The sequence below is a fragment of the Solanum stenotomum genome, chromosome 7 (assembly GCF_019186545.1).
Source record: "Solanum stenotomum isolate F172 chromosome 7, ASM1918654v1, whole genome shotgun sequence".
NCBI classification, from domain to species: Eukaryota; Viridiplantae; Streptophyta; class Magnoliopsida; order Solanales; family Solanaceae; genus Solanum; species Solanum stenotomum.
Window position 1 is genome coordinate 37212538 of NC_064288.1, and position 16041 is coordinate 37228578.

At 35.9% G+C, this 16041-nt stretch overlaps 2 protein-coding genes across 2 annotated transcripts; one reads left to right on the plus strand and one right to left on the minus strand.

Moving 5' to 3' along the window:
• Nucleotides 1-455: 455 nt before the first annotated feature.
• Nucleotides 456-10564, plus strand: LOC125871909 (auxilin-related protein 2). The gene is made up of 8 exons (XM_049552613.1): nucleotides 456-1173; nucleotides 3776-5426; nucleotides 5569-5707; nucleotides 5805-5902; nucleotides 6056-6121; nucleotides 8730-8819; nucleotides 9317-9493; nucleotides 9925-10564. The coding sequence occupies exons 1-8, from the start codon at nucleotides 662-664 to the stop codon at nucleotides 9961-9963; spliced, it is 2772 nt and encodes a 923-aa protein (XP_049408570.1). The 5' UTR covers nucleotides 456-661; the 3' UTR covers nucleotides 9964-10564.
• A 1037-nt stretch (nucleotides 10565-11601) lies between these two features.
• LOC125871927 (uncharacterized) lies at nucleotides 11602-15753 on the minus strand. The gene is given in 6 exon segments (XM_049552647.1): nucleotides 11602-11977; nucleotides 12365-12472; nucleotides 13091-13176; nucleotides 13491-13716; nucleotides 15443-15529; nucleotides 15599-15753. Coding segments are annotated over 6 exon segments (759 nt in total). The 5' UTR covers nucleotides 15689-15753; the 3' UTR covers nucleotides 11602-11815.
• Between the last annotated feature and the right edge of the window lie 288 nt (nucleotides 15754-16041).

Genomic DNA, 16041 nt, shown 5'->3' on the forward strand with positions numbered 1-16041 from the left:
TGTTATTTCATTATTATAGTTGTGTGACTAGTATTAAACTTCTTTTCATATTTGATGATGGATTTAGAATTAGTACATCACAAATAGATTATTGTCAAAAAATGTGTATTGTTTTGGCGATGTTGGTTAGTTGTGTTGTTGAATTCTGAGATAGGGAAAGAGTAGATAGACCTAAAAATAGGAGAAACTCTTCGATTTTCGATATCGATGAGGCTTGATTGGACTAGCTCCTAAGCACCGGTCATGGTCCCTAAATTGAGTCGTGACATCCTCATAGTGACATAAAGTGAAAATTGAAATAATCAACTAACTTCTTAGTAATGTTTACGTCAATAAATATAGATAGAACAGAATAGACGGAAAAGTAAAAAGTAGTAGTTATTAGTAAAAGATTTGGTAAAAAATAGTCTATTTGGGAGAGAATATAAATTTTAGGAAAGATGAAGGGTGTTTCCATGAGTGAAATAAAAGACAGAAAGAAAGAAATGAAAGAGAGGAGAGAGGGGAAAAAGGGAAGCACAGGGCCGGAGGTGGAGGAAGAGGAAGAGCCATAGCAAGAAGAAGCAAGAAAGACAGAACCCTAACCAAGTCAGATCCATCCGGCGGCAATTGGCCTGTTTTGAAGGGCAGTATTGGGTCAGAATCAGATCTATATTTACCAATGGATGACCTCGATGTGTTAGCTCGAGACTTGGGTTTTCGGCACGCAGGAAAATCCGCACCAATGAGATCCGACGTCCGATCAACCTCTTCTTCTGATCCTGATGCTATGTTATTCAACGATGTCTTCGGTGGCCCTCCTAAATACACCAATACCAATAACTCTGCCGATTTCAATTACGATTCTATTTTCATCTCCGGCAAGACCAATAACAAAAATGATGACAACATCAAGACCTCCTCCTTCCCTGTCTATGACAAGCCAGTCTACGACGACGATATATTCGACGGCTTACCAGGAGTAAAGAGCAAATCCCTATCTTCTTCATCTACACTGAGATTTGAGGACGATGTTTTTGCTACAATGACTTCCCCGCCCCAGCAAAACACTCATTTTGATGATCTCTTGGGGAATTTCGGGAGGAATGAGAAGGTGGCACAACCAAAGAGTAGTGCTGGTTCCACTGAGTTCGATGATTTACTAGCTGGCTTTGGAACTGGCACCAGTTGCAGGTATTTTGGCATATCTTCTTTCGGTGCTCCTTCCCTATCAGATTGTATAGTTGGTGTAATTAGAAATTAATAACAAATGTGATCTTTGCTGTTGTACCTAAGTTTTGTATTTGAGTGGATCAGCATGGCGGCTGGCCTGGTCATTAACAAAAACAGAATTTCATTCAGTTGCGAGAAAAACATTTGCAATCACTTCTTATGAAAATCTTACTTGGCTGGAGATCAGTGGTTCAAAATTTGATTATTTGAATTTATTGCTAGATATCATAGAATTAGAAAGCTATATGGACCCATTAATGTGTAGAACTTAGTACACTCCTCAGAGTTATTAAATGTATTGCTGAATTACTAGAGCTATTAGATGAAATTAGCAATGTGTTCATTCTGGATTAAAACATATTTCTATTTGAGGAATTGTTTCTGGTAATAGTTTGCTTCTCTGTATTTAAGTTTTTTCCTAATTCAAGTGACGTAGCTAAGGATTTGCATAGATAAACATGTATTAGAGAGTATTGATTATGTAATGATGATTGTGTGTATACTGCTTACTTATTATGATTGGCAGTTCGAAAATGGTTCTGTATCTTATCTACTTATTGCCCCTTTGTTTTGGAGGGTATGGAGAGGGTTTTGGAGTTGAAGTCCGAATACTTTTTCTTCTCTACATTCATACAAAAGAGAAAAAAATTGTGTACTGCTCAAGATGGAGAACATAATTAGGTCATCTGCTTTCTCTGGTGGACATGCATACCACTTTAAGGGTGTAAATACTGCTTTAGAGGGCTAACATGGTAACCTTGTCGCATTTTATATAAAGAATTGGTTGGCATGGAATTTTGGAATCTCTCACACATTAATATAGTCTTTGAAAATTGAAACCTTCGTAAACTTTTTTGCTAATATATGGAGTAATTTCCATTTATCGGGGTATGCTCCTGATTTTCCAAATGTTGGTTGGGTGAAACATTGTCACCTCTTGTTGTGACAAAATGAGCGGATTTGATCAGATTTGGGTGGATTGAAAATGATTCGAGCTAAAATGTATTGGACCACCCATATGAATATGGGTAAAAGATTGGTCCTAACTCACTTTAATCTCCTAAAGCGAAAAATCTTTCTTTGTTTTAATAATGTTTCATATTTTTGAGTATTATGTTGTTACTCTGATAGAACTAAATAACTAATTGCACCAGTTCTTTTTTTTTCTTTTTCTTTTGCAGTTTTCACGTTGTTAATTTTGAAGCTTTATTAGTTTCGTTGCATATCTGGTAAAATGGATTATGTTGGAACTAAATACATTACTTTTTTGTTTCTTTTTCCCTCTTTAGTGGATTAATACATGCTCTTGAAGTTTTGTAATAGTAGAAGTTCTTGAAGTTTTGTAATTAGCTGAAGATCTTGAAATTTGTATTTATGCAGCTATGATCAATTCAAGTTTGTATGTTAGAAAGCACAATAAAATTGCTCTTTGTTAAATTTATGGTGTTTTGTTTCCCATTTAATTTTATGTGTTTGGATTGGAAATTATTTCTTTGGATTTTATCAATAAGGAATAAAGTTTTAAGGATCTTATAAAAGTGAAAATAACATATGAACTCTTCAGTTTCAAAATAAAAATAACATATGAACTCTTTAAAACTTTTTAAATCCTTCAAGAAAGTTTTTAATATGTTTCGCCAGATATCATAGGGATTAACATCAGTATTTATCAATAATTGAGAGACCAAAAATGTTATAAGTTGAAGTGACTTCATTCTGTCTTTATTTAGAGTTTGCTTCGTTTGGCAACTAGAGAAGGGAAGAGATAGGGGATAACAAAAATATTCTTTTTTTTTTGTTATAAAAAGTTCAAAAGAAAATCAGAAATGGAAAAGTGCAAATAGATCTTTTCCTCTGAGGGGAATTGTGAAAATTTGCAAGGAGAAGTATGGAAATTCGTTTCATAATGTAAGGTTATTGTAGCATTTTGTATATGCAAACAACATATGCACATTAGAATGAAATTTTTGAGTTGGTTTTCTAGTAAAATATGGATACTTTGTCCATATTTGTATGTGTTAAAAATAGATGGAAGCCCATATTTACCCAACTGAAATATAAGTGATCCACTTCACTAAATGTGGATTAATGGGCTGAAATTGCCAGCTCTAGTCACCTCCAACAGATAAGTGCAAAAATGCAATTTCTGTGGTGGAGGTGTTGAAGTCCTGTCAGCTGGGGCGATTAGTGGTTCAACTGAATTCATTTAGTAGTTTGGATGTCTTGTTCAAAAGACATTTCTTCATTTAATTAATTAAATTTTCATTGTTCATGCTTCTCTTTCATGTTACCAGAGTTGGCTGGAAACTGATGATTCAATTGTTCACTGTAAGTGGTATGTGTAAGATGAAAACAAGATTGAGCAGGGAGGTTACCAAACTGGACCGCAATAAATAAACTGTATCTGGCATGTGGAGAAAATTTAATATTTGCATATCATTTGCTAATTAGAGTTACTGATTAGATTAAATCCTACGTACTCCTAATGCAGGAATTATATTGCTTTAACTCTGTTGTATTACATTTTGATTCGGTTATGATAAAAAGCGTGCTTTTACCACAGGTCATTTACCGATTCAACTTATCCCTCCAAACCAGCTGGAGATTCAAATAAAAGCTCTAGTATGCTGGATGATCCTTTTGTCGTGCTAGAGTCGACCTCGGTGCCAGCAAATTCTCCTCCCGGGGAGTTTTCAGATCCACTGGAAGAGATTGGTAAGCTTGGTAAATCTGGAATGGCGAAAACTGGTGCTTCATCAGTTAGTGGAGGGGTGTTTGATGATCTAGATCCACTTAGTGGGTTTGATAAGCCTGTTCGTCCACTTTCCCATGAGAAGAAGACAGGAGGGAAGGACAGAAGCCCATCAAAGGCTGGAGCAGGAAGGAGCGATGCACATAACTCTACCTCAAGAGAAAATATTGAGACACCGCCATTTAGATATTCTGAAAGTCACTCACAGAAAAAAGTGCCTGGGGATAGTTTTCAAGAGTCTCCCCATTTTAACATGCCTTCAGAAGATCCTCTAAGATCTTTGGGTGAAACTGCTCCTCCTCCATATGCAGATAATGATCTTCACGAAACAAACTTCCAAGTGGATACATCCCCAAGATCAGAGGATCAAGTACAGGCTTCTGAAGATATATGGCTTACTGTATCAGAGATTCCTCTTTTTACACAACCTACAAGTGCTCCACCTCCATCACGACCACCGCCTCCAATACCACGGCGCAGTTCAAAGTCAGAGGCAAGTTTTTCCTCTTCAAATGCAAGGAAGGGTGAGGGTTACTCCTCTTCCCCTAATCACTACCAGTATTCTCAGAGTCCTAAGCCGGTTCGTCCTGCAGTTAAAAGCCCTCCAGTCTCACAGTTGGATGAACTTGAGGATTTTGCCAGGGGTTGGACTAAGAGTAGTATTGATGAAAATGCTGATGCTCTTTCTGGAGAAGAGATGAATGGAAACTCTGTTGCTGCTGCATCAGCAGCTGCAATGAAGGAGGTTATGGATAGAGCTGAGGCCAAATTTAGACATGCTAAGGAGGTCCGAGAAAGAGAATATGCAAAGTCTGCTAAGAGTAAGGAAGCTGTACATCTGGAAAGGGATGAACAAGCAAAAAATGAAGTGCAGGAAAGAGAGTTTCGAGAAAACCAGGAGAGACTAGAAAATGAGAGGCGACAGTGGGAGAAGGAAGAAGAAGAAAGAGCACAAAAGAAGCTTGAGAGAGAAAGGGAGAGAGCCAGGGAGCTTGAAAAAGAAAGGGCTCGGCAAGCGGTAGAAAGGGCTACTAGGGAAGCACGTGAAAGAGCAGCAGCTGGGGCACGTGACAGAGCTGCTGCTGAAACCCGTCTAAAAGCAGAAAGAGCTGCTGTGGAGAAGGCTGCAGCTGAAGCTCGAGGACGGGCTGAAAAGGCTGCAGTTCAGAGAGCACAAGCAGAAGCTCGGGAAAGAGCTGCAGCAGAAGCTAAAGAAAGAGCTGAAAAGGCAGCTGCAGAAGCAAGGGAAAAAGAAGCATGTGAAAAAGCTTCTGCTGTGAAGGCCGAGTCTGAGGCACGAAGGCGAGCAGAACGAGCAGCAGTAGAAAGGGCAGCTGCAGAAGCTCGAGAAAGGGCAGCTGCTTCTGCAAGGATGAACCAACAAAGGAATGATAATGATCTTGAATCCTTTTTTAGTATGGGTAGAGCCAGTAGTGCACCAAAGACGAGAACAAGTACTCCTGTGAGTAGCGAACACCATTAAGATATAGCCTATTGTTCTTGCAACAGTACTGCTCATTATTTTGTTAATTGTTTTTTATAAGCACTGATATATATTTGTTGCTCATTCTTGCTGACTTTTTACTTTGTTCGTTCCATTTTAGGACAACATATTTGATTCACAGTTTCAGAATAAGGCAGGATCTGAAGGGCCAAAATCAACAGCTGGTGTAGCCTCCTCCAACATGAGGAAAGCATCTTCCACGACTAGTTTCGTGGATGATCTTTCTTCTATTTTTGGAGGTACTTTCTTTTGTGTCTTCATGACTTAACATTATGTATCTGATTTGGTTTTAAGCTGTTTCTCGCGGCTTTACTATGTACTGTTGAACTTCACCAGCTTCTGCATCATCTGGGGAATTCCAAGATGTTGAAGGGGAAACTGAAGAAAGAAGAAGAGCAAGACTAGAACGCCATCAACGTACTCAGGAGCGTGCAGTATGCGTCCTGACAAATGATATCTTTCCTTCTTGTCATTGAATATTCAGTACAATTTTCTGATTACAGCTTTTAGCATGTAGTATATTAGTATTTGGCTGTTTGCACAATAGGTTCTATGTATTTCTTCATAGTTGTTATGTATGTGCTCAGGCTAAAGCTTTGGCTGAGAAGAATCAGCGCGACCTTCAAGTGCAGAGGGATCAGGAAGAAAGACATGTAAGTTTTGTTTTGATAAATAATTTGCAAAATCTATAATTTTGGAATTCAGTTGCAGCCAATATACTCGCTCTGCCTCTCATAGCAGTGTTATCAAAGGCAAAAAAGTGTAAGATGCACTGAGGATGGGACTTTATGCCCAAAGCACAAATAAAATACGTGCTTTAACAAAGAAAGGCACAAATGAAATATGTGTAGTTGGAGAATAATTGCTAAAAGCTGAAACATCAATTATATGAATAATGTAATTGAAGAAGTTATCACTAGATGAAAGATTTATTGTTTAGTGCTGCTCTCTTCAGGATAGAGCCAATGAACAATGAGGCAAGGGCCTTACTGCCTTTGGTGCCTACATTCTTATCATATTTATATAATTTCAAGACCCCAATGGATCTATGATATGATCGTATATTTACTACGGAATGGTATACAAAGTCAACAGATCTCAATGAATACAATAGGATTTATGGCTACACAAACTGTTGAGAACAGTTCTAGATCTGGTCCAACTCAAATGCTGCCAAAGTGAGGCAAAGCGGTTAGTATATCTTGCACCCAATTTCAAGGTTTAAACACTTCTCAAGCGAGCCTGACTACATCGTGACATAGAGCCTTTTTGGCCAAGTGATTTGGAGGCGCCAAAAACACTTTTTTTGGAAATTTGAGGTGTTCGACCAATAAGTAAAACTGCTTTTAAGTAGAAGCAAAAACAGTTTCTCTACGGTTGGGAAGAAGCTAAAAAATCTTGTTTCTTGAAAAAAGTAGAAGCAAAAAGTTATTTTTTCAAATACAAGTATTCCTACCAGAAATACATATTTACCAAGTATATCCTTCATTAATTTCTAGTTGCAAAACAGCTCGATTGGTTACTACGTCTAACAGCTCATTTCCTTTTAATGAGATCTCAATCATACATCTTCATATTCTTGCTACAATTATCAAGTTATGATTTCTCGGTTATCAAAAAAAAAAAACATTGGGCCTTTAATGCTCAACATACCCACAAACATAGTAGTCAAAGTTGTAGAGTGCGAAGAAAGGCCAAAGCTTGTTTGAGCTTTAAGCGCAAAGCCAAATTGAAGCATGGACTTGAGAGGAAAAAATCGCAATAAAGTATAATGAAAATAGAAATGTAATGCAAGAAATGTAATTGTAAAAACAAGTAATAATTGTTTCGACGAGGATAGAAACACTATAATTAAGCTATATATATGTTGTATAGTTCCCTTAAAGACAGAACCCATCAATAAACTGATAAAGGTGAACATGCCTTAGCACCTTGACATATACCAAACTGCTCAGGCGAAGCAAACTAAGCTTTGAGGGTTTAAACGAGCCTTTAACAACACTGTCCACAAAATGAATGTAGTGGAAATCAAACGTCTATATGGATATAACATTGGACAAGATTAAAAAAGCATTTGATAGATGGTGCAGGTAGCACACAAAGGATAAAAGAAAGAAGTTTGCAAGAAATGATTTGTCATGTTCAATGTGACAATATAATGATTGAATATGGAAAGATAAATATGATGATGCGGTACACCTAAAATCACATGGTAAGTAGTTGTTTATATAGACTTGTAATCTCTCTAACCAATGAAGACTAGCTAAGAGCAGATGTAATGGAAGCAAATAATTTGTGTAGGTGATACCAACATTTGGATAGTTTCTATAGACTTGTAATCTCTCTAACCAATGAAGACTAGCTAAGAGCAGATGTAATGGAAGCAAATAATTTGTGTAGGTGATACCAACATTTGGATAGTTTCTATGCTTACAATAGGAGTATGGTGTCTGTTAAGAGTCCTTTTCCTCTGGTTAAAGACTGGACATTCGTGTAAAGATAAGTCTGAGATACGGGGTGATTTTTACTTATAGAGAATCCCTGAGAACTTGTTCTAAGGTTACACATCTTTTTTGCTTTTTGATGGGTCTATTTCCTTGGCCTCTGGTACGTACAACCTTTCTTGTTCTGTTTTCCCGCGAGTTGAGAATCAAAGTAGTTTACCTTGCTAATGTCATGTGTAAGACACCAGTTTCAAAGCCTCTATAGAATAATACGTACATGTAAGGTGACTAAACAGCTAAGCTACTATTCATAACCAAATGTTGAACCAATTGCTGAAAATCCTAGTAATGCAGGCATTATAATCCGCAACTGACTATCTGGAGAATTTTGTTGCTGCATGAAGCACACTCATGTATTGCCTTATAATATTTTTAGCTTGGGATGAAAAAGACAAATAGGGCAAGAATCAACACAAATAATTCATATAGCTAACTCAACTAATTTGGAGTGAATTGTAGTTCATTGGTTGTGTTAGTATGCGAAACCTAAGTAGCCATACTTATATATTGGGTACAACAATATTTAGTGCGAGGAAACTTATATTGCTCTGTGATTCCTTGCCTTTGAACATGTGACATTTTTAGTGAACAGACATGAGCCAAGTTTTGCTGGTTTCATGGTTGAACTCGCGTTGCTATAGATAGATGAGCTTGCTTTTTCTTCTGTCCTTTTTAAGTTATATTTGTATCATCATCCTTTGCTTCTTTGACTTTTTCTGTTTATTCCTTAATCTTATTGGTTTACTAATTGTTGCAGAGAATTTCCGAAACATTAGATTTTGAGATCAAGCGATGGGCTGCTGGAAAAGAGGGAAATCTGCGTGCACTTCTATCGACTTTGCAATATGTGCGTTCATTTTCCAAACATAATTTGTGAATATTCTATTCAGAATAATCCCTTCCCAATAAACCCTCTGCCACCTGAAGGAATACTGGTGTTTCTTCTAAAAGAGAAATTCTAGGAGCCAAAGTTAAAACTCACAAACAGCTCACTGTGTCTATTTTCTGTTTGGTTGCTAATCAAAGTCTTCCTATGTTTTCTTGGAGATAGGTGTACCCTCTGTCCTCCCACTTTAAACACCATGGGTAAAAAAGGAAAATGGATCTTCTACTTTCTAAAATGGAAATTCACAAGCAAAAGAGACTACAATTTCAAATATCATGGAAATCATAATTTTTTTGATCTAGTTTTGATACGGTTATGATCTACTTGCTGACTATCTTATGCTTCCTCAAATATCTGAACTTTCTGCTCTTCCTAATAATAATGTAATGTTGCTCAAAGTCACTTCAACTTTTATTTTTCCTTATGATGTGAATTTCTCTTATTTTATTTTTCATTAGGTGCTTTGGCCTGAATGTGGCTGGCAGCCTGTGTCCTTGACCGATTTGATTGTGGGTGCCTCTGTCAAAAAAGTATATAGAAAAGCAACCCTTTGTATTCATCCTGATAAGGTGCAGCAGAAAGGTGCCAACCTTCAACAAAAATATATTGCCGAGAAGGTTTTTGACCTACTTAAGGTACTGAACTGTGATCAATGCATTTTAAATCTGTCATAATTGCTCTCTTTTGTGTTTTCCTTGGATAAGACATGTATTAGGTTCCCAGCAACTGTCATGATTAACATTATTGTTAAGCAGAGGGTAGAGAGCTACTCCTTTCTAAGGAATGAGGAGTCTATTGTTCTATTGTCGGTGTAGGCTGGGTGAACCTATTGAGAGTCCATATTTTGGGGGGTTGTAACTATCCATATGTTTTGACTACTCACTTCTTTCTCCATTCTGTTGATTTTTAAGTTGCCAGGGTTTGTGCATCCTCTTACCTGAATTGCATATCTTGAGTTGTTGTCTTTACCTTTGCAAAAATTATCATTATAATATCTTTTTTCTGCCTATGTTATTTCTGACTGCAAAATTCTCTTTAGCTCATTCTCAAGTTATATATTTTTCAGGAAGCGTGGAACAAATTCAATTCTGAGGAACTCTTCTAGAGACTGAATTTTAGCTCCCTTTTGGGTTTTTCAGAGGTGGGTAAATTTTCCTAAAGCAAGCTCGCCTTTGCTATGCCTCTGATATCTGGCATTCCCCAGCACGAGGCGTTTGATTGATTTCTATAGATGGTCATAGAAATCTATCAGTGATGATGAAGTGAATTTTCACTGTGTTTTGTAAATTTATGTCAATGCCAGAGACTTGTGGCTTGTGCGTAACGTGTTGGTGTAGAGTAGTATTATTTCCATTCATGTTGTGCTTCTATAGTGCATTTGGTCACCCTTTGCATGTGATCATTTGTCTTCGATATTCTTTTTTGGTTCCTTTCCTGTTATGCTGCAGTTATTTGTGCTGGAAGAGATGTCTGTTGTTAGCCATATCCAACATGGAAGGAGGCATTGTAAAAGCAGAGTATCCTACAAGATGTAAAATCCTACGTAATTTCCCTTCATTTATGTGAAAAATTTGTTTTACGTGAGGAAAAAAGATATTACTTGATTTATAGATTTTATAAGATCCAGTGTTGTCAAGATAGTATTTTTGCGGGTGCTAAAATATGATGCTCAAATCAAAGCTTGTATGTTTTGTTTCCAAGTTCTTCATATACTGTCTTTTGTATATGCAGTCAAACCTTTCTATAGTGGAAGTGTTTTGTCTCAAGATTTCATGGCTTCTAATTGCTATATTGAGCTGTTTTATATCTTTAGTGACAATTGACATTTAGATCTCATATTTTATCAACAAAAATATACAAAATTATTTTTTGCTACTTTATGTTATAAATGCAAACAAAATACTTTTTAAATTTAAAATCTCATAAAAATTGAAGAGACTAACACTTATTTTTTTAATTAAAACGAAGAGACTCGACACATTACAAATAAATTGATGATTAATTGTATGATACCACAAAGAATTGAAATAATAGGGATCTATATACAAAGTAAGATTGCCTACAACAGGCCCTAGTGGTCAGGCTCTTCCCAAGATCCTGTGCATGGTGGGAGATTTAGTGCACCTGGTTGTTTTATAAACATTTAAAATTAATTAAAAATGTAAATATATCAAGGTTGGTGTAAGGATTTTATAATTGTAGGCTATTTTATAAATTATAATCTCTTAGTGACCTAATGTTTGAATTGATAAAAAAAATTTGTCTAAACTTTCAATAAAAGGGAATGTATTTGTCAACCATTTTAACAAAATAATAGAGGGTTACAATATATTTCTTGCAAAATATTTGAGTCATGCAATTATAATGAATGTCATAAAGGTAGAATATTATTATAGAGAAGTGAAAAAGCACATTATTATAACAAGTGACCTTATAGAGAGATGTCACCGTATATATACATATATTTGCATTTGATAAACAAAAATAGCAAGTGAGTTCCAAGGTTGGGTTCCCGGAGTAGACGAAATGGAGGATGAATGAAATAGAATAGTCTGGCAAAATCCACCTCGAAGTTTAGTGGTTGTAATTTTCCTTAAACTTGAGTTTAAATTTCATCAAAACCTTGCTTGATTGTGGCGTGAAGGAAAAGCAGTTGAATAGCATATAATGAAGGCTGAAGAAGAAAATCATAGTTATTCGTCAGGTTAATAAGTGCCTAGAATAGATTGTTCCTTTATTTGCTAGAGTTTAGAAAATGGAAGTACCGTGATAAGAGAAGAGCAACATAGGTATGCAAAGTGAGTGTATAAAATCAGTTGGATTAACCACAAAACCAAGATAAATAGTGTTTCCCACCACTTGGTTGATCAACTTCAGCAAACATATCACCTATAATAACTCGCGTATCCACATGAAACTATAAAACCATTACAATCAAGGGAAGCACACCAAAATGGCTACATTACAACCTCAAACATGTTGCACCCCTGGCAGGTTATGTACAGAGCAGTCAGATCAAATCTAGTTTTAACGCAGAATTTCGATTTTAACCTGCATCCTTGATCAAGATGGTCTGAATGAGCTTCATCCAACCTATTTCGTAACACCTCTAGATTGACCTGGAAAAATCGACTCTGTTAATCATATTTATAATATGTTCCAGAAATTACCAACTAAACCAGTAACGCAGAGTGCAGACAAATACACACATAAAACTCAAATGTTATCTTACTAGTTCTCAATGCTGCACCAATATCCAAAATATCATACAACACTTCACAATAATAGATTACAAATAAAAAAATGCAAAGTTGTGTGGTGGGAAAATATTTTTCAACTCAAATCTAAGAAAGTAAAAAATACAAAGGCGTGTAATTTACTCAAATCAGGCAGCAGGTAGTGTTAAATTAAAAACCTTCAGAAAAGTCTCTAATCACTAGAAAAATAACAAAAAAGTTTAGAAACTCTGAAAAATATGCAAGACATGGGAATTCAAAAACACTAACCTCATCATCTCTGTTGAGCCGGAGTCCACAAAGAGAGCAATAGATATGATGACAGTCCTCTTTCAACTCTGCTTGCTTGCAGATGGGACACCAAACCTCCTTGCCAGCCTATTGGAAACATCAAGATATTCAAAAAAATCACCTATTATCAACTGACAGACCGTGTGAATTTGTATTGAATGTATGAATGTGCAACTGAAACATATAACAATCCCAAAAGGCGAAACTTGAATGAATCAGTGAATATGTATCATCAACAAAAGATTCACGTACAAATGTAAATACACGAAACAGTACCAACTTTCCTTCCATTTGCCATCTTCCAACTAATCCTGCCTAATATATTCACTACAGCATAATCAATTAGCCATCTCATTTGCTCTAGTGTCATTATACGACCAAACATTCTGTTATCGAGGTAGGATCACATTAGATATAATGTCATTGAAATTTTATTTTTTATTGGGGAAGTATACAGTGGTATAAAAAGAGTCAAATTAGAAGTTGATAGAAAATTTAGACTACCAATGCCATGCTATGACTCGCATTCTCATGAAACAAACAAGAAAAGAATTTCAATTCCTTGCTTAGTGAAATAGGAACTTAAAAGGGTTTTCTAACAAAAAAATTAACATCAAAGATGCACATCGTTAACTTTTTGACTAATCTGAACTGATAATTTAAAAGGTTGCTTTTTTCTTTTGGCTTTTATTGTGGACCACATACCTTCTCATTGAGGTTCATGTGCTCATATACTGCACGAGCCAAATACTCATCTTATTCATCCTCCCAAGTTTCATTTGAAACTTACTCTGCGAGAAGCCATAACAATTTAACTCAGAAGGAAGGTTAATTGAAATGTAATTCCTAAAATAATCCCCCTCCTCCTTCACGAGAAAAGATAAAACTAAAAAAGAATAACTAGTTCTGTTTGGCAAATTATCATTCAAGACTTTCTGTCACCTTCTAACTTTGAACAAATGAGTGTTTTTGAGCTCCTTAATAAATAATTCTTTTTTCCTGAGTTCATATAAAGTAGGCTATGTCTATTCAGAAAACTACGGTCTCTAAAATCCATCAACAAGGTGGAGCACCAAATTCCAGATGATATGGAAAAGACGTTCACCTTTTGTTTCTTCCATCCTAAGATCTTCATAGAAAATACTCTGCATTTCGAGCAGCATTTCATCACAATCACCCTGATAAGCTTCATGAAGGCCATCATATTGCCATATAGCATCATCCAGTGAGAGGGAGAATTTATAATTATCAAAAGTCTCACTCTGATATGAGTGCTTAAATTTCTGTATTTCATCAGAAACTATGTCCTCTAGAGATGACTTGACGAGATCCTGCGACAACATAGTCTAATATAAGTTCAAGGAACAAACTAATTACCTTTTCTTGGAGACACAAAGTGGGATAAGTTGGGACTTGGAAGGCAAACTGATTACCACATTCAGAACCGACAAAACACCAAGCTTTTGAAAGAGTACAGATTTTCAAAGGGAACTTTTATTTTTAAGGGAAAAGCTGATTAATAATGACAAACATGTGACAAATAGGAGTCCAGTCATAGGGTTCCATTGGATATACATAAAAAGGAGCAGAAATTGTAGGGATAAAATAAATTTCAGATGCAATGAACTCGTGAAGAGTCATGTCACTAGAAAAATATATGTCTCAGCTAAAGTCTTCTGATACCCCTAGACACCAAGAGACATACTAGAGAAGAGAAAGTTTTTAGTTTACCACAATGAGCTTACACAAACTAGACGTATAGTATGATAGACAAAAGTACCCTCAAAGATAGTTGTCCTCCAAGCCTATATCAGTATGAAGGAAAATCACCTCGAGAGAACTTACAAATTATTTGTTGTTGAGTGACATACAACAAAATCAAGTGTTGTTCCAATTATTTTTCCAAGACAACAACGTAGGGACAAACATTAACAACAAGGTTGCAACAGTTTTCATATATGTGGTCATTCAACGGGTCAAACCAATATAACCACTTTGTACGCAAAGCTTTATTGAAACAAAACACATTTTGTTACACATGGATCAGCCATCACATTCCACTTAGCTGGGTCTTTCTCCTCTTCACTCAATTGTTTGATAGTAAATAGTAAATACTTTACAAGAGGCCTTGATCAAGAAGATAGGAGCTAGCAAATAGCATAGGGGAAAAAGAGGGATGATATAACAAAAAAAATGTTGAGCAATTGCATGAGATATTCCATAGGTACACATATGCAAGCGCTACACAACAACAACTATTCCCTATGACTCTACCACTCAGTCAATTTTGTTCCACTTAATCCCTCTTTCATGGCCACATATCTTTCCGGCTAAGGAATGGGAAATCTTTCTCCTGTTACATGAATCCAATTTTCATTTTATCCGGGAAAAGCCATCTTTTTCTCAATCTGAAGCTAAGTGGTTTAGCATATGAATCCTGACTATTTATTTCACTCTATCTGGAATCGTCTCATTCCAATATCTTTAAAAAAAAATTAGAAAAAAATATTCTTTACTTTTAGGTTTCCTAACATTAGAGGTTCTCTACATTTCCAAGTGAGATACAAATCTCTAAAGAAACTTAAATTACTCCTGGTAAGTGGTAACATTGGGCCCTACTATATGCATAGTATCATGAATAAGTACCAACATGGGTTGTGGTGCACTGGTGGGAGTGTTTCACCCTTAATCAGAGGTCTCAAGTTCGAGCCCTGGGTATGGAGAAAATCATGTTGGGAGCGCCACCTCCGAATGGGCCCTGCAAAGCACGATCCAGATTTAGTCGAAGCTCCAATGTGGGCTCCGGACACCGGGTGGGAAACCAAAAAGTATCATGAATAAGCCTTCATCTTAACTAGTTGATATCTATCACCAATAAGGATCTATTGCTTTTATTGTATCCTATTTTTAATTTTAGTTGCGAAATATGCATAGATCCAAAGAGATTGTACAAAAGGTCTTTCGAGACAATACACAAGTGCTGTATAATGCAATTATATCATGTCATAGTATCATTAGGACCTAGTAGTAGTTATAATAATATGAAAGAGAAATCACCTTATGTGGTTGGTTGTTGGCGAACCTTAATTTCCAAAGAAGGCGGCTTCGATCTTCTCTGACTCTTGTGTAACAATTTTCTCTGAGCTACAAACTCCACTTTAATCAAACATTTAATTCATCAATGAGACAAAATTTGTACAACTAAATTTTTACCTTTTCTTTCCATTTTGGATAATTATTGAAGCAACTCTGAGCTTTAAGAGAATCCCGAATTTGGACTCTCTCTTCCTCATTTCCTGCCATTTTTCGATGCCAATCTCTCTTACTTCTCTCCCGCCCTCACCTTTTGATTGCTATTCATCAAATCACAATAAATAAATTAATAAATTTGGCCTTTTAGTGCTTATTTAGATTAATTTGCATTTTGCATCCTCAATGTATTATTATTTTTTTGGGTGACTTATATTTTAGAAAAAACTATATGAATGCACTATAAAACTCAAAATAATTATATGTTCACATCCTAATCCAACATAATTCAAGAAATACCCATTCTTTCAAAAAAATTAAAAAATTCAATATCCCCATTCATTAATGCTGATTTTCGTTTAACTGATACTAAATCATTATCATATATTGTATTGGTATCCTTAAGG